The sequence below is a fragment of the Oryza sativa genome, chromosome 7 (assembly GCF_034140825.1).
Source record: "Oryza sativa Japonica Group chromosome 7, ASM3414082v1".
Classification (NCBI taxonomy): domain Eukaryota; kingdom Viridiplantae; phylum Streptophyta; class Magnoliopsida; order Poales; family Poaceae; genus Oryza; species Oryza sativa.
Window position 1 is genome coordinate 27,031,574 of NC_089041.1, and position 21,587 is coordinate 27,053,160.

The 21,587-nt window shown below is 43.5% G+C and overlaps 5 protein-coding genes across 6 annotated transcripts; 3 read left to right on the forward strand and 2 right to left on the reverse strand.

Moving 5' to 3' along the window:
• The first annotated feature begins 629 nt into the window (after window positions 1-629).
• Window positions 630-1,654, forward strand: LOC107281693 (dirigent protein 5). The gene has a single exon (XM_015790809.3). It carries the CDS (start codon window positions 782-784, stop codon window positions 1,403-1,405), a length of 624 nt encoding a protein of 207 aa, XP_015646295.1. The 5' UTR covers window positions 630-781; the 3' UTR covers window positions 1,406-1,654.
• A 287-nt stretch (window positions 1,655-1,941) lies between these two features.
• Window positions 1,942-4,581, reverse strand: LOC4344085 (ATP synthase mitochondrial F1 complex assembly factor 2). The gene is made up of 4 exons (NM_001422990.1): window positions 4,162-4,581; window positions 2,789-2,963; window positions 2,352-2,629; window positions 1,942-2,275 (listed from the first exon to the last, which is right to left on the reverse strand). The coding sequence occupies exons 1-4, from the start codon at window positions 4,564-4,566 to the stop codon at window positions 2,168-2,170; spliced, it is 966 nt and encodes a 321-aa protein (NP_001409919.1). The 5' UTR covers window positions 4,567-4,581; the 3' UTR covers window positions 1,942-2,167.
• Window positions 4,582-5,313: 732 nt separating this feature from the next.
• Window positions 5,314-8,770, forward strand: LOC4344086 (bZIP transcription factor 60-like). The gene is made up of 2 exons (NM_001422991.1): window positions 5,314-6,681; window positions 8,165-8,770. Exons 1-2 carry the CDS (start codon window positions 5,436-5,438, stop codon window positions 8,623-8,625), a joined length of 1,707 nt encoding a protein of 568 aa, NP_001409920.1. The 5' UTR covers window positions 5,314-5,435; the 3' UTR covers window positions 8,626-8,770.
• Window positions 8,771-11,517: 2,747 nt separating this feature from the next.
• On the forward strand, window positions 11,518-14,658 carry LOC4344087 (uncharacterized). 2 transcript variants are annotated; one of them, XM_015790200.3, is made up of 7 exons: window positions 11,518-11,667; window positions 12,271-12,372; window positions 12,448-12,686; window positions 12,787-13,045; window positions 13,457-13,636; window positions 14,035-14,190; window positions 14,272-14,658. In XM_015790200.3, exons 2-7 carry the CDS (start codon window positions 12,370-12,372, stop codon window positions 14,446-14,448), a joined length of 1,014 nt encoding a protein of 337 aa, XP_015645686.1. In that variant the 5' UTR covers window positions 11,518-11,667; window positions 12,271-12,369; the 3' UTR covers window positions 14,449-14,658. The 2 variants fall into 2 exon arrangements, with proteins under 2 accessions (XP_015645686.1, XP_015645687.1); XM_015790201.3 differs by having other exon boundaries at window positions 11,607-11,994.
• A 151-nt stretch (window positions 14,659-14,809) lies between these two features.
• Window positions 14,810-19,800, reverse strand: LOC4344088 (uncharacterized). Its single transcript, XM_015792065.2, has 7 exons — window positions 18,528-19,800; window positions 17,624-17,949; window positions 17,347-17,531; window positions 17,084-17,254; window positions 16,299-16,499; window positions 15,732-15,983; window positions 14,810-15,634 (listed from the first exon to the last, which is right to left on the reverse strand). The coding sequence occupies exons 1-7, from the start codon at window positions 19,727-19,729 to the stop codon at window positions 15,176-15,178; spliced, it is 2,796 nt and encodes a 931-aa protein (XP_015647551.1). The 5' UTR covers window positions 19,730-19,800; the 3' UTR covers window positions 14,810-15,175.
• Between the last annotated feature and the right edge of the window lie 1,787 nt (window positions 19,801-21,587).

A 21,587-nucleotide genomic window follows, 5' to 3' on the forward strand; every position in this document is an offset into this window, starting at 1 on the left:
GGAGATTAAGCGATTGGCTAGGCGTAGATCACTTTTCTTCCTTTACGACTTTAAGCACTCCCTCTTCTATAGATACATGTAACATCGATCTCATTAATTCACCCACTCTAATTTCTTATAATATTTTAATAGACATGCGACCAGATCTGTCAGAATTTTTTTTTCTGGTAACCCTCCCTTGAAGCCTTTGCATACCTCCATACTGCTCATAATAACATGTTACAATACCCTGCATCAGCATCAGAAATTCAGAATCAAGCATTCGAGCAAACAGTCCAAAGTAAAGAGAAGGGAATAACAATATAAATATATAAATATAATAGAGTAGCCTTTGCTTATATCTCACTCCCTCTTGATCCAACCAACTATAGGATATGAGATTTGCTCCGATCCAACAAAAAGTACTTTGAGTTACCAGTACCTCACGGTACCAAATCATTTTCGATCATTGGATCTAACAGTACCCATTCTGTCCAGTTAGATTCAACGGTCGAAAATGATTTGATACCGTAAAGCACCGGTACCTTGAGATACTTGTTGTTGGACCAGAGCAAATCTCAGAACCTACAGCAACACATTTTGCCAGGCATGAACATGCATATATTATTCCATTTCACACCTCTATAAATAGAGATGCAAAACTCGAGCTCCATCACAGCTGCAGCAAATTAAGCCAGCAACACTTGCTAAGTGGAGTGGAGTAGCTAGCTTCTCCAGCTAGTTAGTGAATTAAGCTCATTAAGCTGAGTTAATTGCACTAACTTACTACTCCAAGATAGCAATGGCGACTTGGTCCAATCCCTCCCTGATCGTCGCCGCCATCTTCCTCGTCATCAGCCTCACCTCGGCGACCGTCGCCAATGGCGGCCGTAGCGGCGGCGGCAGGAGGCTCGTCAGGAGCTACGACGAGCCGTGCAAGAAGATGACGCTCTACTTCCACGACATCCTCTACGACTACAGCAACAGCACCGCCAACTCCACGTCGGCGGCGGCCGCCAAGCCGACGGCGCTGGCCACCGCCGTGTCGCCGAACGGCACCTTCTTCGGCGAGGTGGTGGTGTTCGACGACCCGATGACGGAGGGGACGAGGGCGCTGCCGCCGCCGTCGTCGCTGAGGGAGACGGCGGCGGCGCGCGCGCAGGGGGTCTACCTCTACGACAGCAAGGAGGTGTACGACGCGTGGTTCGCCTTCTCCGTCGTGTTCAACTCCACGGGGCGCCGCGGCACGCTCAACCTGATGGGCGCCGACCTCATGTCGGAGAAGACGAGGGACATCTCCGTCGTCGGCGGCACCGGCGACTTCTTCATGTCCCGCGGCGTCGCCACGCTCCGCACCGACGCCGTCGAGGGATTGGTGTACTTCAGGCTGCAGATGGACATCAAGCTCTATGAATGCTACATCTGATCATTACATGCATGTTTTTTTTAAAAAAACAAATTGAATTTCCATTTTTTTTTAAAAAAAGGTGAATTTCCATCTCGATATATAGTTGCTTGATTTGCGTGACGAGTTATATGCACCGACGAGTGTGCAAAATGTATCCCAAACACAGTTTTATTTTCCCCCTAATTTGTGTGTGTAGAATGTATCAAACTATTATCGCACTTTTATTTCATTCAATAAAGACTAACCACATAATCGTGTTTTGCGCGACTTTTTATCCTGTTTAAGAACTTTTGTATGTGGTCTATTAGTTTACCTTAGCTCTTAATAAGGTTTTGATATAAGTTAATTTATTTATAAAGTATCTATTATCCTAGCCAACAATAGAACTTCCTTCGTCCCATAATATAAGGGAATTTGGGTGGATGTGACACATCCTAGTGCCTCTCGAGGGTCGGCGCCGACCCTAGGTGCCACATCGGCGCACCAGATAGACCAAGAGGCCAGGGTGGCAGCGGGGAAGATGCCAGCATTCGTTGCTGCTTGCAAAAATAGTTCCACAAAAAAAATGATAAGTATTCCACAGGTTGAGTTTTTATATCTTAACAAACATACTGTTTGAGACACCAGAATCCAACAGATTAAATTCTGGAGCTCTGTCTCCCTATTAACCATCTGCAGGGAAGTCTTATTCTACCAGTCGTCACAAAAGTTGATACAAGCTCGAAAGTCGAGATCAAACAAAAAAAAACCAACCGATCCGTAGATTCGCTACATAAGTAACTATAGTTGCCATGAAAGTAAAAGAAACACAACAGCTGATGACATTTGCACTTTGAGATCGGCAATATCAACATCATGACCTCCTTCAACCAAGCCCCATCTATCAACCTGGGGGAATTAAACACCATAAGACAAGAGAAAAGTAAATAGCCTTAATAAAGATAGACAATGGTTGCAGAATAACCTGGTGATCTTCTTCAAGTCTGATCAATTCAATTGCCTGCTCAATTCCCAGCTTCCCTCTGAATATTGCGAGAGGGATTACCAGGGAATGGGCTGCTGCTGCCATAGCATCAATAGATGCCAACTCAAAGTCGGTGGTATTCTTCAAAACAGTTTCTACAGCATTAGCTAACCCTTCATCTTGCTTTCCACCAAAAAAGCTTGTGTATACAACAGGCTTGAAGCCAAACTCAGTGTTTACCCAGTCTAGTATAGGGTCAATTTTCTCCTTCTGTCTTTCTGCACACACACACACACACACAAGAAGCATAAGAAAGACATTGCTGGAGGGAAATGAAGAGAAGACATCGCTAACCAAAATGTATGGAGTTATATGCTCACAACACTATGAATTCATATGGACGTCATTGCATACACAGTCAAGAGGAAACAACTTACGATAAACTCCTACAGTCAGCTCATTATCATCAGGTGAACGGCAGAATACCAAATCTTGGTGGAATTTCTTCATCAAATTATCAATTATTTTTTTTCGTGTCAATGGAACTCGTTCCAGTGCAGTGCAAGCAAGCTTCATAAGAGGCATTGTAAAAGGCCGGATTCCATCTGCTTCCTATGATGTCAAGAAAGTTTGGTATCAGTATATGTTACATAAGAAACTAGAAAATCAAATACATAAAGAAGAGACTTGCAAAGAAGTTAAATTCAAATATAATTCTGGGCTGTGTAGATGAGAAGCACATCAAGTAAACAGAATTCGTTGTAACATCTCCTGTCACTTGTAAAATAGATGATGTTTGATTGCAGCAATTCAGCCATGAACATATGTTACAGTTGAAGGCAGTAATCAATATTAATTGGATGCACACCCGTGATGCTAATATAACCAAAGAACAAACAAAACCGATTACTTATGACATGACAGATCTTTTAATTCACATATGCAATATGGAAGTATAGAGCAGCTGACTACTTCCTAAGTTTACCCACCGCAACATATAAGTACAGACATACATACATTTTAAGGGTTGCCATGTGAATATGTGATGCAAATGCAAAGGCGCAATTGCCTTATGAAGTTTGCTTTTACTTAGCTGCTGGAATCAACCTGATAAATTTGAATACAGTCCATCTTGTGGTAGTACTATTATAGGGATGATAAGATAAGAACCAGACAACAAAATAACTCTAAATGCTGCATTCTTCATATCCTACTGAAACAATAACTCTATAATACCAGTATCCGAATTAATTAGGAGTCCTGGTCATCTTCTTTGCTACTTCCCCCGTTTCACAATGTAAGACTTTCTAGCATTTCCCACATTCATATAGATGTTAATGAATCTAGGTATGTATATGTGTCTGGATTCATTAACATCTATATGAGTATAGACAATGCTAGAAAGTCTTACAATATGAAACGGAAACTATTCTTTAAAGCTGAACAATATTTGTAGTTATTCTAGCTGCTCTAGCCGCAACAGGGAGAAAGAAAAGAAATGTAATGCCAAAACCACCTCTAATTGCACGATCTAAATCATCGATGCCACTGCCACTGAATAGTACACTATGGCAAGCGAGATTCACTGATTGAATAGATTTAAATTGCACAAAATCCTTCCGCAACTCATTACAGTTCTGGGTTAAACTGAACTTACAAGATTAAGATCGACCTAAGCGCTACTAGTCACCCAATTTCCATTTCGAATCATTTGATTTACCATCTTCCATCCGAATTTGAGTAATCTTACACTACAGTTGAGCAGCATAACCAATCGAGGGCCAATCAAACAGAAGATGGGGATCATGACCTGGTACTCCCACTCGGCGGCGATGGCCATGGCGAGCGTCCGCGACTGCAGCTTGAGCGGCCGCTTCGCCGGCGACTTGAGGGTGCGGTAGTCGAGCATCACCGACCACCCGTTGCCGTCGTCGGCGCGCCGCACGGTGGCCTCCCGGTAGAACCGCTTCCCCACCACCGACCCCGTCATGAACGACATCGGCATCGCCACCGACGTCTCGTCCCGCGTCGTTACCGCCGCCGCCGCCGCCGGCTTCTTCAGGTAGATCTCATCTCCCCCTCCCCCGCCCGCCTCTTCCCTCCCTCCCGGAGAGGAGGACGCCTCCGCCGCCGTCCCCAGCAGCCGCCACCTCCCCCCCGCCGCCGCCGCGGATCGCTGCAGGAGGAGGCGGCGGCCTGCGAGTGTCGCCGCCATGACTGGTCTCGCTCCGCTGTTTGGGCCTAAGCTGCTGTTCTAGTAGAGGCAAATAAGTCTGTTTCGTCTCCCTCATCTCTTGCTCCTGTAAATCGTCTCCCTCAACTGCAAAACCGGATATAGCGCCGCTCCCGGAAGGCTTTTTTTGTCTTCGGAAAGTAGTGAAAATCAACTCCTTCGATCGTTTTGGAAGTGGTTTCTACTGACATGACAGTTTGACCACGGTTTAACTTGCTAAGTCAGTAGATGGGATCCACGTGTCAGCGACTTTCATGTCACCTCATCTTCTTCATCATCTCTCTCTCTTTCGGGCTCATTCGGTTTAAAGGATTTTTATAGGATTATTGTAGGAATTCAAACATTAGGATTTTTTTCCTATATGCCTCATTCCTTCCATTCCTATAAAATCCTATCAAATACCTAAGGATTATAGCCTTACAAGCTTATTCCATATGATTCTTATTATCATGAGATAAGACCTCTTAGAAAAATTCCTAAGAAATAAGATGCATCTAACATCCTAATTCTTTACCTTCCCTGTACCTTTGATTTGGGAATCCTATAAACCGAATTAGCCTTCCATCTGTCCCCCCCCCCCCCTCTCTCTATCATCAGGCTCAATAACTAGGCCCATCCGCAAAATCGGCCCGATGTTTGAGGCCCAACTAGGCCCAGAGAAGGTTCGAGACGCGTGGAGCAGCTTCGTCTCCGCGGCGACCTAAAATCGCGAGGACTACGACCAAATCACGCACCTTCGCTCTCTTTTCCATTGCAGAGCCCTCACGCTTCCGCAACCACCACCGCGTCCGTGATCCCATCCACCTCCATCGCCGCCGCCGCCGCGTATGCGCCGCCGGTGACCGGGATCCATGGCGGAGCCGGACCTACTCGCGCCCTTCGCCGACCTCCCCTTCCCCCCCGGCGACGATTTCCCCGACTTCCCGACCCTCGGGGATGACGCCTTCGCGCTGGAGGATTTCGATCTCGACGATCTGGACTTCGACTTCGATGTGGATCTCTTCCCGCCGGATGCGCCGCCGCCGGTGACGACGTCGTCGTCGTCCTCGGCCGCCGGATCGCCGGAAGCGGGGACGTCGTCGGCCGGCGACGGGGGTTCCAAGAACGAGGAGTCCGCGGATTCGTCGTCGCCGTCGAGGAGCGGGAGTGACGGCGGCGGCGGCAAGGATGGGAAGGATGATGAGGCGAAGCGGCGCGCGCGGCTGGTGCGCAACCGGGAGAGCGCGCACCAGTCGCGGCAGAGGAAGAAGCAGTACGTGGAGGAGCTGGAGGGGAAGGTGAAGGTGATGCAGGCCACCATCGCCGACCTCACCGCCAGGATCTCCTGCGTCACGGCCGAGAACGCCGCCCTCAAGCAGCAATTGGGTGGCGCCGCCGGTGCTGGTGCCGCCGCGCCACCGCCGCCAATGCCCATGTACCCTGCGGTTTACCCATTGCCGATGCCATGGATCCACCCAGCCTACGCAATGCGTGGCTCGCAGGTGCCGCTTGTGCCGATACCCCGGCTCAAGACGCAGCAGCCTGCGTCCACACCGGAGCCACCGGCCAAGAAGGCCCGGAAGACCAAGAAGGTTGCAGGTGTTAGCCTGCTTGGATTGCTGTTCTTGATGATGGTCTGCGGGTGTTTGGTTCCTGCGGTAAATCGGATGTATGGTGCAGCGTACACTGGGGAAGGCGCTGCGATTGTTCCGTCACATCATGGGAGAATTCTGGCTGTTGAAGGGCCACAAAATAGTGTCTCAAATGGTGTTGATCCGAAGGTACCTCAGAATGGAAGCGAAACGCTGCCAGCTTTGTTATATTTGCCGAGGAATGGGAAGCATGTGAAGATCAATGGAAATCTGGTTATTAAGTCCATTGTTGCGAGTGAGAAAGCCTCTTCCCGTTTGTCTAACTATGGCGAGAAGGGTTCTGGAAACCAAGGAAAGGAGGAGACTAGCTTAGCAATCCCTGGCTATGTAGCTCCGTTAGAAGCTGGAGAAGTCATGGATTCTGCTAAAGGAATGAATGAACTGATGGCTCTGGCTCCTGGAGATGGAAGCATATACAGGGAGGATGATGGGATGCTGCCGCAGTGGTTTAGTGAAGCAATGTCAGGTAAGAATGCTGCATAATGTCGCACGCACACCCTATTTAATTTAAATGAACAATACTGTATATGCCTTGTTGGTGTTTGTAGGACAATGTGGCACTTAGTGCGATGAATTGTTTGGAGTATAACACTTACTATCTGCTAGAGCTAGCGATCTTAATAGATGAATGTAGTGCTTATTCAGTGCTGGAAGTAGAAGATATCTGCATATATTACATGTTCTTTTGCCGTGGTAAAGTTGTAAACTTATTGTGGGTTTAGTATGCCACTCGGGTGGATGATTACCAATATACCATGATACATAGGAGGCGATCATAGACTTTTGGGTCAGTGGTTCATTGTTTAGTCACCATTGTGAAAAGCTCAATGTTGTAGTTTTTTCCGTTGCGGTATGCTATTGGAGAAGGTACCATTGCAGCATATATAATTAACTGCTCAATGCATATATTTTGTTGACTGGAATGTTATGTTCTGAATTACTGCTAATTCTGTATATTTTATGATATTTAATTTACTATTGTACAGTATACTATTTATGTACATTAGTTTGACGAGTAAATTGCATTGCCGGTACACGAACTTGTAAAATGCTCGTTTTGGTGCTTGAATTTGTCTGGTGCATGCGGAGGAAGGCAAAAAGGACACAACATGGCTAATCTTATTAATTTAGGGGCTCATTAGGAAATTATGTAAACATATATCTGAGAAGGTTTGCTATTAGACATACACCTCTTCAATAAAAATAGAATGGATATAGTGATCGTAGAAAAAGATAAAAAAAACAAACAATGATATAAGGGTTAGAAATATATGAAATTCATCACTTTCATGATGAAGGATAAAGTAGAGACCACATTTATAAATATTGCATGTCTTATGTACACTCACTACACGTATGCACGTCACATCCTAATCAACATTAGCTTCGTAAAATTAACATTGCCAAGCTATTTTGGTCCTCATTCGCACGAACTAGACAAGTTTGTGTATCGAAACAAGCATTTCACAAGTTTATGTACTAAATTGCACCCACCTAACAAGTTTGTGTACTACCAATGCAATTTACTCTTAGTTTGACCTTATAAACTTCCTCTGGACAAAAAGTCACTGATCGAATGAATTGATTATATCCTTAGCTGCCTCTGTATAGTTGAATTCAACCTTACATGTATAACCATCACAAGTAGGTATTTCCTTTGTTTGCTGAAATTCTTCCATTACACATGTCCTGTTTATGGACATATGGCACAATTGAATAATATACTGGTTTTTCTAAATTGTGTAGTGAGGTAGTACTTAGATTTGTGCATATGTGAAGCACTTATTCTCTTTTTTGTTGATGGATTAGTAGAGTGATGAAACATTTGTGCCTTGTGATGTAGCTTTGACCCTAACCTTTTAATTCCTCGGCTGATAGTTGTTATAAGTAGTTTGATGACTTGGTCCTTCATTTACTGAAGTTAACCCTGTCTATTGATTATTTTCCAGGTCCCATGTTGAACTCCGGGATGTGCACTGAAGTATTCCAATTTGATTTATCTCCAACAACAGCTGATGCAAATGGCATTGTGCCTGTCTACTCTGGGTCAGTGACTAACACGTCACAAAATTATACTGAAAATCTTCCTTCTGGCCCTGTTCAGAAGGTGAAGAACAGAAGGATTTCGTACTCAGAAGCCATCCCTTTACGAGGTTCGACATCCAATGACACGGATCATTTCAAAGCACCCCCCAAGAACCATAGTCAGAGCCATGCTGGTCGTAAGCCAGTTTCGTCCGTTGTAGTCTCTGTCCTGGCTGATCCAAGGGAAGCGAGCGATAGGGATGGTGAGGGGAGGATCTCCTCAAATTCTCTGTCCCGCATCTTCGTTGTCGTTCTTATAGATAGTGTAAAGTATGTAACATACTCTTGCGTCCTTCCTTTCAAAAGCCATAGCCCTCACTTGTAATGTAAGCAAGTTTTACAACGTAATCTGTAACAGAACGGATCTCCAAATGAGCTGACTTTATTGTGCGATGTTGATAGACATATAGAGCCTTTTTTTTTTCTTTTTACTGGATTACCAGTTTATTGACAGGAATGAGTGTTGGTTCCTTGTCTCTGTGCTTGTGTTTCCATGCCTTTGTGATGCATGGTCTTGTTTGGAATGCTGGGATGTCGAAATTTCTCTGAGGTTTTCGCGTTCCAAGGAGGCATAATTCATTGTTGCATCACCGCATGGCTCTCTGGTTCTTGTAGATTGCTGGCAGTTGGCAGTAAAAGGTAGTTTCTTTTTATTACTACAACATAACTTGCATGTACTCCTTTTCCTTTTGTTATCTGTCTTTCAGGTAGGTGATTTGCGTATTTTCTTGAAACAAGTGGCATTGTTTTGTTCTCATGCCATGCTACTCTTAGCAGGATGTCAGGGATATCATTTTCATGTCGATGTTTATGATCACTACCAATTGTTTGTTTCACAGATATGTCCTCACCACTTACTTTTGTTGGCTTGTTTCTGTTAGTTTTTGCTTGTACATATCGTAGACCTGTTTTCATTGATAGGAAGCAAAACCTACAGAAAATTGTTGCTTCATAAGAGGATTTAAGCATTCGCAGTTTTTTGTAATCCCGAGTCTGAATAAAGCAAAGGTAACCTTTCTACTTCCATCATGGACTCACTTGAGGTGTGGTTAGAGAGTCTTGACCAATGCAACCCAGGCCCTAGAGCTGCTGACATTATCCATCCTGTCAAGTCCTGAATACACTTTTATCTGCTCCTTTTCATCAGAGGCCAAAAGCCTGGTTTAGTTCCCAACTTTTTCTTCAAACTTCCAACTTTTCCATCATATCAAAACTTTCCTACACACAAACTTTCAATTTTTCCGTCACATCGTTCCAATTTCAATCAAACTTCCAATTTTAACGGGTACTAAACACACGTATTACCTACATATTTTCTGTGGCTTCTCCAAAAAGAGGATCATGTTGCTTGATCTGTGTGTAGCGTGTGTTGCTCACTTGTGTGTGCTATTAAAGACACTAAACAACCATTGCGGATAGCATTAAGTTGTGATTTGACATTCCAACTGATGATTCATTGGCGCCCTCGTTACCTACTGGACTACTGTGGATCCTTCCTGTGATCATGTCCTGGTCTTTCTGATCATGCACACCTACTTGTCTTTTGTACCGGCTTACTCCGTATGAATGGATTGGTGAGATCCGTTGTTGATTGGGATTCCATCACCTAATTCGTACGTAGACCACTTTGATCTCGTCAGTGAGACCTTTGTTGATTTTGTCAGTGTTTTTGCTGGATGGAACACTCTGTTGTCGGTCAGATTATTGGAAGAAATAGCAGCGCTCCTGGTTCAGGCTGCTGTCATAGTGCTGCCTGAACTTGCAACATTTAGGCCCGGATGCAAATCGTCTGCTGGACCGCACCTGCAGTAGGTGTCACTGACATGTGGGTCCCACCTACTTCGGGCCCACTTGTAAGTGGCACCTACTGCATATGCAGTACAGCACAGGATCTCCGCACTCTTAGGCCCCCTTTGATTTGCAAGATAGAGAAAACATAGGATTGGAGAAAACACGTGATTTTAAATTTTGGTTTGCGTGATAGAGAAAACATAGGATTGGAGAAAACGCGTGATTTAAAATGGTACCCTTCTCTAATCATATAGAAATGAAACCCATGCAAAAATAATAGAAGGCCCCTTAAATGCCATAGGAAAAATGAAGAAAAATAATAAAGAAAAGGTGAGACCTCTAGGTAATTTTCCGATTAAAATGAAATGTACAAATATAATAATATGGAAAGTTTTCTTCCTTTTCCAAGTTTAATGTAAGAAAAAATATTTTCACTAGAATTTGAATTCTATGAAAATCTTTTGCCAATCCTTAGTAGCTTCAGATCAAGCAAGTTTTGTTTAACTATAACATTTTTAGAACGGAAGGCTTATCAATTGAATGATCAAGTAATAAATAATAAATTTGGGAAGCACCCGTGGTGACTTCATGACAACCAAGGTTCAAATCCTGATACACGAGTCAGGGTGTGCATTTGCAAGTATATGAGTGAGGTATGCGTGTTTGATGATATACACGTGCGTATATGTCTACCGTACAATAACGATAAAAAAGAGAGTAAAGGTCTGTTCACTTTGATGCCAGGTTGCTAAAAAAAATAGCTATATTTAGTTTGCTGTCAAATTTTAATAAATATAAAAGAAAACCTACCAAAATTTTGGTAACTATACTAAAATTTTGGCATTAAGGTTTTTTTTACATCAAAGTGAACATGCCCTATATAACAAAATCCTTCCGCGAAATTCAGTTGAACAGCATCGCCATCTCTGCACAAAATTCAGCGAATCAGCGAGAGAAGGACCAGTTCCAACTCCGAAGTTTACGCGGTCCACAAAGACCAAGTGCACCGAAATATGTCCCCCCATGCTGACTTCGTGCTCTTCTTTTAGGGCCCGTTTAGTTCCCTAAAATTTTTTCTCAAAAACATCACATCGAATCTTTGGACACGTGTATGAAGCATTAAATATAGATAAATAGAAAAACTAATTGCACAGTTATAGAGAAAATCGCGAGGCAAATCTTTTAAGCCTAAGTAGTCCGTGATTAGCCATAAGTGCTACAGTAACCCACATGTGCTAATGACGGCTTAATTAGTCTCAAAAGATTCGTCTCGTGGTTTCCAGGCGAGTTCTGAAATTAGTTTTTTCATTCGTGTCCGAAAATCCCTTCCGACATCCGGTCAAACGTTTGATGTTACACCCAAAATTTTTCTTTTCCCCAACTAAACACACCCTAATACTTCGTCTGCATCTTGAGTTCAAAGCTGCCTCTGTGTTAGCCCTTTGCTTAGCTACTAATCATCCCACATATTTCAAACCATTTAAAATCCAAATAGTCCTAATAACCTACTGCATTAACGTCACTACTAGAGATAGTGAGAGAAGATAACAAAGTGTGTTCTCGCTGACGAACCAAGGTGATTTCTTCTATATATATTTTGCGTTTTTATATGATTTTTTAAGTTCGTTGCTAGGTTGCATCTGCTATTTTTTTGCCCCCAATTTTTGATGGTTCTACCAATATCCGAAGCCTCAAAACCCTATCTTTGTCACTCTCCTGCTTGATTCTGCCTACGCATCCGAATCTTGGCCGCTTTGTAAGCTGAATGTCGCCTGGGTTTTCTCGAGCGGAGTAACTGGGTTTGGATCTTTGTTCTTCTTTTGGTCGCCATTTTGGAGTTGAATCTCTTCACCGCGTCGGACTTCTTCCCTCTCCTGGGGATTCTTTGTGCCGCAAGTTCTTGGTGAGCCATTGTTTGAGCATTTCAGGGTTTTCTCGTCTGCGCCTTCCTTTCCCCCCCATTTTTGGTGCTCAATCCTGCTTGAGGTTTTTATTTTTTATTTCCCCTCTATTTAGGGTTCTTGATTTCCATCCAATTGTTGTTTGCTGCTCTTTTTGAAGCGTTTCGGTGAACAGATTGTTGTCATTAGCACTTCGTTTGTAGGTTCACTAAGTTTCTTTTTTTTCTTGGTTTCATTTTGCAAGTTGTTGCTAACTGCAAGAATCTGTAACTTACCAGAATGCAGTGTCACTCATCCACAAATGGTGATGCTTGTTTGCTGCGGACAACCGGAAGAAGCAGAATTCGGCCGATATAGTACCAAATTGCAATAAGAAAATGGTACTGCATGATTCTAGTTTTGTATCTCTGATATCTGATAGCAACAATATTTGATCATAGTTTTCGTATTCGCAGCATCCATATTCACTTAAAAGTTCCAAGGGAGCACCGTTTCCACCGCGACCGATTCTTGTCTTCCTCATTGCAATATTTGGATTCTATGTATGCTACATCTCCTTTAACCAGATAACACTAGAGAATAGATCTGAGGAGAACAGTGGAGAAGTGCAGGCAGAAATTCATTGCCGAAAGCCTCATCTTCCTCATGAGGAGCTGCGTTATGTGCACTTTCCGAAACCTGAGAGTTATAGCAGGTAATTTTCCTCTAGAGTAGAATTATTATCTCTTAGTACGCCCCTGTTATGGATGTGCATTTTCTGATTCATGTTGCTTCAAATTTTCCTTCTTCCATAGGGGAGAGTGTTCCTGCAATCTGGTTCGATCCTTTGTGCTTGTATCTATGCAACGGTCGGGAAGTGGATGGTTTGAGACTTTGCTGAACAGCCACCCTAACATCAGCTCAAATGGTGAAATATTTAACAGGGTGGATAGAAGAGAGAATATCTCATCTATCTTACAGACCCTTGACAAATTGTATAATTTGGATTGGTTCACCAGTGCAGCAAAGAATGAGTGCACGGCTGCATTTGGATTGAAGTGGATGCTAAATCAGGTATATTTCAGCTTTTCTTGGTCCATGTGAATATTAGAGGGTTAGCTCTCTGTTACATTGAACTTCAGAAATCGCACACCTTTCTCTGAAACTTACCATAGTCCATAGTTACCGACAGTGTGCACTAGTCCTGTTCTTGGGCAATCCAGTTCATATAGTCTATTCGCTTGCTAAAATTTTAGAGGTATAGCTAGAATTTTTAACAGAACTACAGGGTAATATGCTTGCAATTCCCAATGATATGTTCTGGCTGCTCTTTGTAGTTGTACAACACAAACTGGTCAGCTATGATTATTGATGTTGGCATTTGTGTGTTCAATCTCATTCATCAAGCATTATTGCATGGGTAAAATTATGCCTACAACTTACAAAGTTATGCATGGCTTTGACTGCCATCATTGTGTTCTCCAGGGGTTTATGGACCATCATGATGATATAGCTAGTTATTTAAACAAGAAGGGTGTTTCCGTGATATTTCTCTTCAGGAGAAATACATTGCGCAGGCTTATCTCTGTTTTGGCTAATGATTACGACAGAGATGCGAAGCAGCTGAATGGAACCCACAAATCCCATGTACACTCAAAAGAAGAGGTTATATCCATGCAACAGTTTATGTCCTCTCCTTACTATTTTCAGTTCATATTTTTCACATTGAACATGGTTTCATACTAGGTGCACTTTTGATGAAATATGACCATAGTATATTTGAATGCATATGGGAAATATTGTATCAATATTGGAGGAATGACTATATTGCATTTGGAAGGAGCCATTTTCTCTACATATAAAAGGGCTCCTCCTTTCCGAACTTGTACCCTTATATTAGGTTATATTATAGAATATAGACAACTACTGGACTTCTGGTATAGATATTTTGGTGAAACTTAAATCCTACATATTTCCATTCCAAGAGAAATGTAACATCACTATCAATCATGTTGGCAAGGAAGAAAAAAAAAATGAAATGCTTATATATTTTTTCTGAGCAGGCTGAGATATTAGCGAAATTCAAGCCGGTGCTGGATGTGTCAAATCTGATTCCAAACATCAGAAATGCCGAGAAATACATCAGAGATTGCTTGGACCACTTCAACACCACACGGCACATGATCCTCTACTACGAGGATATTGTCCGCAACAGAAATGTACTAAAACATATTCAAATGCTGTAACGAAGGATCAATGATAACCCTCGCTTTGCTAAAATATCATCTCTATGAATGCAGGCATTGTTCCAGGTACAAGAATTCCTCGGAGTTCCGGTGAGAAAGCTGGTCAGCAGGCAGGTGAAAATTCACACTAGTCCTCTTCCAGGCCTTGTCAGGAACTGGGATGATGTGAGCAACAAACTGAATGGGACACAGTATGCTCATTTTCTTGACGGTGCAGATTATGTCAGGTGATCTACATGGATGTGAGCGACAGGATTTTTTTTTTCATATGGGGTTTTAGTTGCCATATGATTGATTCTTTTGGTACAAATGAGTTGGTAAAAGAAAGGGATAACGATAAATAGATCAAGATGAGAGACCTTGTGATCAAATTGTACATGCTTTCCACTACTCATTACCTTCAGAGCTCAAATTGCAAATATATGCTCAAAATTGCTGACAGTTTTGTGATGGTTATTTTGTGATCAAAGGAATACACTATTTTGGTTCACTTGGAAGAATCCGAATTAACGAAATTTGTAGTTTTGTTCACCTATCACCATCATTATATTACTCGGTCTATAAGCCGTAGCTCAACTAATAACTTTGCAAATGAAAGGCTAAACCACAGGAGACAGCAACAGAAATGCAGTCTCCCAGTTCCATTTTTCAGGTTTCAACACTCCAGTAGCAGTGTACACTTTCGAAATCAAATAATGTTTCCTCGCAAAAAAGAAAAAGAATTGAATAATGCATCATGCATGATTGCCTTCTAGCCTAAAAGAGGGAATAAAAAGCGGGGAATGTACCCAATAGTTAGTACACGAAAAAATGGTCGCAGATCAACAACGGATTAATAACTCCCGTAAATTCTTGTACAAGAGCAAAAACACCACTCAAAATCATGTTTACAAGTTGTTACAGCTACAACATCGTTAAGGGCACCAGCTAATGGTGTGGGCATCTTGACAGTGGCAGATCATTGACGCCTTCGCTTAATCCTCTCAAGGGCGCCAAGCTGCTCATTCTCCTGGGCACCAGAGCTTTCCTCCTCCCTGTTCTCTGCAGCTCTCTTGCCGAGCTCTCCAAACACCGCAGCGGGAACACTCTTCTCCGCAATTTGGACATCGTCTTCCTCCTCGTCGCTCTCATCGGGCAGCTCAATGTCCTCATTGTTAGTAGCAGCAGCCTGTTGTTGCCTGCTGCTGCTCTCAGCCTGTGCCTGCACTCCAGCACTGACAAAGTTCATCATCCGGTTAGCAGGAGCAGTAGCAGTGCTTGGAGCTGGTGGAGCCGTGGAAGGTCCTGGCGCTAGTTGCCTTTCTAGGTTAGCCATCTCATCCTCAGGAACACCGGCTCGTTTCAGAGTGTCAACTGCCTCATCGAGGTTCAGCCTCTGGTCCCTCTGCATCAAGTACTCTGGGAGTATGAAATGAGTCTGCACATGAAACGAAATACATCATTTTAGTTTACTAACTCACAAGATGATCATTGATAATACCAAACTGCCTATAAGGTTGGCCCTTGTGACATACCTGACTGCGGCTAGCAGCCACAGTACGCTTGATGCGAAGCATCTCCCTGAATGTATCTTCGTTACCATGCTGAATCTCAAATTCATTCCATTTATTCCAAAATTCAGGATGAGAGTTTGGATCAGCATAGTTGGATGCGTGGACATAAATGGCACGGGCACGATCAATTTCTCCAAGGTTTCTTTCAAGTTCTGCAAATTTCATGCACATTGTCATGACATCTCTGTCTGGGAGTCCAGATTCAATTGCTTGCTGCAGCACAAAGGAATAAAGTTAGAATCATTTACAGTTGTGCATACCTAAAGTGTGACTCAACTAAAATCTAGAACATACTATACAGAAAAATAGTATCTGGATTTTTCATAAGTATATGGGTTGTTACAGCGAGTGCAGAATGAGTTCTTTGATTCATACGAACAGTTAGCAAAAAAAAAAAAAAAGGCAAGGCTGTTGGAATGTAATAAAACCCACATTAATTTTGTCTTAAAACAGCAAAATGTAAAACTGGATCTCAAAACAAGCACACGATATAACCAGTATTAGTAAGAACCAAGATAACACACTCACCTCATATATCTGTCTTGTTCTTGGAACACCAAATAGCTCCGCAGCCCGTGCAATATATATTTCGTACATACTCATCTTTTCGCTGTTAGGAACAGCCCTTACAGCTTCGTCGTATACATTCATTGCACGTTTCGCAAGGCCATAGTCTTCCTCCAGCTTAGCATACTGCAAATACAATACCTTCTTTTCTTGTGGAGGAGCCTGATCAAACAAAACAAAATGTAAGTACTGAAGCAATATAGGAAAAACATCATTTTCAAAACAGCATCGATGCAGGAAAAAGGAACACGAAATAATCAACCAAAGGTTTGGAATCTAAACAAGCAAGCAAGCAAATGCAAAATATCGCATGACATGATATCAGCAAGCAGAGACAAGGTTCTTAAAGGAAGAAGAAAGCAGGCGCAACAAGAATCGCCCTGAACTTATTCGTATGAAGCAAGGACAAAATTTCTGATTGCCAGTTATACCCAAAAAGCATTTGGTAACATGTTAACTAAAACAAGTCCCAACTCCAACTAGATTAAACATGATTCAACTTAGCACATTTTATCCGGTGAACAAGAACAGTACTTAGGGACACATGCATTCAGTGTTTCAAAAGTTAAATGTAGATATATTCATAACTACTTTCATGATTTTACAAAATTATTGTGTTGTGGAGATGGTGTCTCTATCCAAACTGTTACTCTTTTGTGACTACAGCAGCATGCCACAAATATTGCTTACATGCAAGCATTGCATACAACTATATGTAAGAAACATGTGGGTGAAATTCTAGTTACCTGTTTGACAGCTTCATCGAACAGTTCTCTTGCCCGCTCTAACTTGCTTCTCTGATACCTTCTTACAAACTTTGTGAGGTAGGTCACCCAAATGTCTTTAACATGGGGATATTTAAAAATTTTCACACCACGCTCATACACTTTAAACGCATCTTCGAAATACTTGTTTTCCTGTGGAAAGAGGAAATGTCATGATATTAGCATATGCACGATAAAATAGTTTACTCGAATTTTGGAAATGCGGAGTTAACAAATAATCCTACCTCAAGAAGATATGCATAATTGAGAACTATTTGGGGAGTGGCAATTCGTAAATCCAATATTCTCTCATAAACTGCACGAGTTGATTCCAATGTTCCAAGACTTTCCTCCAGGTCCACATAGAAGCTCCACAGTTTCAGGGATTTATGTACTTTCAATTGGACAGGTTCATCCCCCTCAGCAGCAGCTGCACAGGACATATTGCATTACTGTTAGAAAATATGAACAGTAAAACACACAACAAAAAATAAGATGGTAAATATATATATATATATATACCTCGCCTCTTAACCTCAACAGAGGGTTCTGCAGTAGCTTGCCTCATCAGCTCAATAGCCTTGTCAAAATTACTGTGCCTCAGCTCCATCTCTGCCCACTCACACCAAATACTGGCTAAGTGGTCAACTGCCTTGTAGTTCACCTGTGTTGCTTTTTTAAAGATCTCTTCAGCACTATCTAGACGATTATGTTTCTCATACATCTTTGCGAATGCCACCCATAGAGTATGTGGTTTTCCAGCTGCCTTCATAGGGTCTACGGTTTTCACAGCTTCAACATATGTGGCTACTTGCCTTGTAGGATCCTTCTCAAAAAGTTTCACCCTCCTGCAAACATAATCGTATTGTTAGCCAATTCCATCAAGTATGAGAATGGAAAACACAAAAGGGAACTGCCAACATACTAGTACATTGCTAGGCTGAGAAATGAAAACACCTGCCACTAGATTGATACATTCCACAGTATACATGTTTTGAATTAAAATTTACCACAGCCACTTACTGCACTAAAGAATCCAAAACTTGTCGCTGGAAAGAAATATGTACTACAAAAACAGTAAATTGCAACTACAATAAAACAGTAAAAATACATAGACCGTATACTTACAACCATATGTAATAGTCCAGTGGGGTCTTGCATTAGTCATTTAATATATCACCTAAAATATGAGAAGGGACCAAACTTTTTGCAGTAACAGTACATTTGGTTTGCTGGTTTAACATGAATTATCCAAATCAAAATTGTTCTACTAGGCTGGAATATTGAGATGCTACTAAGTTAAGATGTTGATGTTGAAAAAATAAACAGCATGTACATGAAGTGAACTAAAGAGCAAATTAGTGTTTACTATTGTCAAAACACATGAAAAAGAATAAATCAATGTGATCAATCAAGTGAGTCTCACCTGTGCCATTCCTCCACATTATGCGGATTCTGTCGCAGCAGGACACTGCTGAGGAGCTCTGGCCGGCGATCCAACAGCCGCTCAAACCTTGCCAGCCTCAAATCAGTATCATCCTCATCATTCAGCCAGCAATCTGCGAGGAATTTCTTCGACAGCTTGTCCATCCCATTCTTCCTGCCCGCTTCCTCTTCCCCCTCACTCCCCGCACCCTCCTCCTCGGCTGCCTCCAGCTTTGCCGCAAGCATACTCTGCTCGAATTGTGTGTACGCCTCAAACACCACGCTGAATTCCTGCACCGTCATCACCGAAGCAACCCCCTCTTCGAAGACATCCCTCGCCTTCTCATACAAGGTTCTTCTGACGTAGTAATCGGCCAGGGAGGTCCACAGCTTGCCAACCTCATCGGTGAACTTGCGAATGCCGCCCCGCAGTATAGCGTCCACCTTGAGCCCCGCAACCTCATCGGCATGCTTGGTGAGGATTTCGCAGAGCTCAAGCCAGAGCTGGTGCTGGGTCTTACCCTTGACGGAGCGGAAGCCGTCATCGTTGAGCACGGACGCGAGGCGGTCGGCGGCCTCCTGCCAGCGGTTTGCGGAGATGAGGAAATCGATGAAGTCCTCAGCGTGGGAGGGGTCGTACTGGAGGTATCGTCGGAAGACGCGGAGCGAGGTCTCGACGGGGCAGGCCGGGAGCGAGGCGAGGCGGAGGTAGAGCGGCCAGATGCGGTCGTGCTGCGTGACGGGGAGCGCGCGCAGCGCGCGGTCGAAGGCGCGGCGCGCGCGCGTGAGCAGGCGCTGGTCGAGCAGCGAGGTGAGGTAGAGCACCCAGACGCGGGGCATCTTGTGCATGGTGGCGAGGGCGCGCTCGAAGGTGTTGTTGAGGGAGGCGTAGGCGTGGTGGGAGATGGGGTGCGGGCGCGCGTGGTCGAGGCGCTCGCGGAGGTAGGCGTGCCACAGCTTGTAGCTCCCCGGGAGCGCCTTGAGCGCGCGCTCGTAGATGACGGCGCGCTTGGCGAACGGCGCGGCGGCGCGGGCGACGAGGTAGCGCCACCACCCCTTGAGCTTGAACGGCTCGCGCAGGATCTCCTCCTCGTACGCCAGGTCGTCCTCCGTCGGGTACATCTCCGGCGAGATCCCCAGCGCCTCCGCCGCCGCCGCAGACGCCGCCGCCACGGCCACCGGACCCCCCGCAGGCGACGGCATCTCTCGCTAGGGTTTAGTGCTCCGCCGCGGCGAGGAGGATTTGCGCCGGAGAGAGAGAGAGAGATCGAGTCGAGACGGAGAGGCTGGCTTGGCTTGGCTTGGCCAGGCCGGCGCGTCGTTTTGTTGGGCCGATGAGTTGGAACCCGAGTAGGCAAGGGCTTGAGTGGTTTTGGTGGGCCTTCAGGGATTTTGGGCTGAACTTTTTTACGGAGGAATTGGGCTTATTTGGTATTTGAGTAATTGGGCCGAGTTTTGTCTGAACCAGAGCCCAACCGTCAGTCATCTGCTTCTGCTACTCTACTCAAATATTTCTTTCCCCGATTTTGGTATACATTTGTCAATTTTTTTGTTAAAAAAACTACAATTATACTGTATTTATATTTGACTACAGATATATAGATAGTCCTTTTTTTCCTGAACAGAAACTTTAAGTTTTTTTTCTTAGAGAAGAAACTAAAGATAAAATATTACTATTTAATTATGTGATTACGTGTAAGAGTTATTTGCTGCAATGCAAATGTTGAAGTATAGTCGTGCTACGGTTTCTTTATATGCCACAGACCAGGAAAAACTTGGCAAGAGAAAATAGGGTGCTTTTTTGGATAGATGTCGAATCATGCCGCACCTGAATTAGGCAGACTGACTAGTGAGTAGTGACTACCATCACTGATACAACAAATCTTGGCGTTGGACATTATCCGTACGAGTTCTTCTCAACAATATTCTCCCTTGGTCCAAAAAAACCAATCTAGATGGGGATGAAATACCACCTAGAACAACGAATCTGATATTCCATCCCCACTTAGGTTGGATTTTTTTTAGACGGAGGGAGTAGCTGAACAACGAAAATGTTAGCCCCTCTATTTTTTTGGGATAATAGGCAGTGATCCCAGTATATGCTGAATAAAAGAGGGGCAAAAACCACAATGTTAATGAGACTAGATCCTAGGTGGTTGCGCGCACGCGAAGGAACGGACGACCTCCTACGTGCAGCGGGAGGGAGGGAACGGAAGGAAGAAGAACGGCTTCGTTTTTAAAATAGTAGAGATATCACGTACAAACTGCCAGTATACCACTAAGGCGACATCTAAATACATTTCAGCATGCTCCCATAAAACTTCATTGTCAAGGACAAGAGGTTTGGTATACTTCGAAGTTCGAAAGAAAACCAACATTGTTACATTACCGGACTTCTGCTAATTAAGGCTCAATCTTGCACAACAATTCATCTATGGAAAGAAAAAAGGAGCCATTAGCTCATAACTCCAGATTATTTAATCAATAATATGAAAACTATATGATTGATGATGACCAACAAAATCAATGGAAAGCCTCTATCAGATTCAGAGAGCTCACATCATTCGTGTGCTTTTCACCTTGCTCCTGACCAATCCTCCATTCCAGGAGTCTATCAGAATTCAGAGAGCTCACATCACTTTTGTGCTTTCACCTTGCTCTCGACCAAACCTCCATTCCAGGAGGCGCACGTGCATCTGCATAATCTGCATATTGCCGAACCAACTGAGCACGATTTCAGGTGAGCTTAACAGAATCTGTTCTTGAACAAGAAAACCAAGAAATGTCACTGCCAAACTTGCCAGGTCCTGATGAAGGCAACAGAGGAGGAACCCTGCCTTTTGCCTGTCCACACAGAGATACACACCCAAGGCCGTGATTAGTTGCATTTTTTTTTCAAACTTCTAACTTTTCCATCCCATCAAAACTTTCCTACAATCATAAACTTCTAACTTTTACGTCACATCGTTTCAATTTCAACCAAACTTTTAATTTTGGTGTGAACTAAACACATCCCAAATCGTCTCTGCTTCTTGCTCTCCACGGAGAAGGGAGATCACCG

What these genes read in the sequence shown, in the direction of transcription:
- LOC107281693 (XM_015790809.3), top strand. Translation starts at nt 782, where the DNA reads ATGGCGACTTGGTCCAATCCCTCCCTGATCGTCGCCGCCATCTTCCTC.
- LOC4344085 (NM_001422990.1), bottom strand. Translation starts at nt 4,566, where the DNA reads ATGGCGGCGACACTCGCAGGCCGCCGCCTCCTCCTGCAGCGATCCGCG. An exon ending in CCGCCGAGTGGGAGTACCAG is followed by an intron (nt 2,964 to 4,161) that starts GTCATGATCCCC and finishes TTGACATCATAG; the next exon opens with GAAGCAGATGGAATCCGGCC. An exon ending in GCTGACTGTAGGAGTTTATC is followed by an intron (nt 2,630 to 2,788) that starts GTAAGTTGTTTC and finishes GTGTGTGTGCAG; the next exon opens with AAAGACAGAAGGAGAAAATT.
- LOC4344086 (NM_001422991.1), top strand. Translation starts at nt 5,436, where the DNA reads ATGGCGGAGCCGGACCTACTCGCGCCCTTCGCCGACCTCCCCTTCCCC. An exon ending in GTTTAGTGAAGCAATGTCAG is followed by an intron (nt 6,682 to 8,164) that starts GTAAGAATGCTG and finishes ATTATTTTCCAG; the next exon opens with GTCCCATGTTGAACTCCGGG.
- LOC4344087 (XM_015790200.3), top strand. An exon ending in AAACCTGAGAGTTATAGCAG is followed by an intron (nt 12,687 to 12,786) that starts GTAATTTTCCTC and finishes CTTCTTCCATAG; the next exon opens with GGGAGAGTGTTCCTGCAATC. An exon ending in ATATTGTCCGCAACAGAAAT is followed by an intron (nt 14,191 to 14,271) that starts GTACTAAAACAT and finishes CTATGAATGCAG; the next exon opens with GCATTGTTCCAGGTACAAGA.
- LOC4344088 (XM_015792065.2), bottom strand. Translation starts at nt 19,729, where the DNA reads ATGCCGTCGCCTGCGGGGGGTCCGGTGGCCGTGGCGGCGGCGTCTGCG. An exon ending in ATTATGCATATCTTCTTGAG is followed by an intron (nt 17,255 to 17,346) that starts GTAGGATTATTT and finishes CTCTTTCCACAG; the next exon opens with GAAAACAAGTATTTCGAAGA. An exon ending in GAACAAGACAGATATATGAG is followed by an intron (nt 15,984 to 16,298) that starts GTGAGTGTGTTA and finishes TTTGTGCTGCAG; the next exon opens with CAAGCAATTGAATCTGGACT.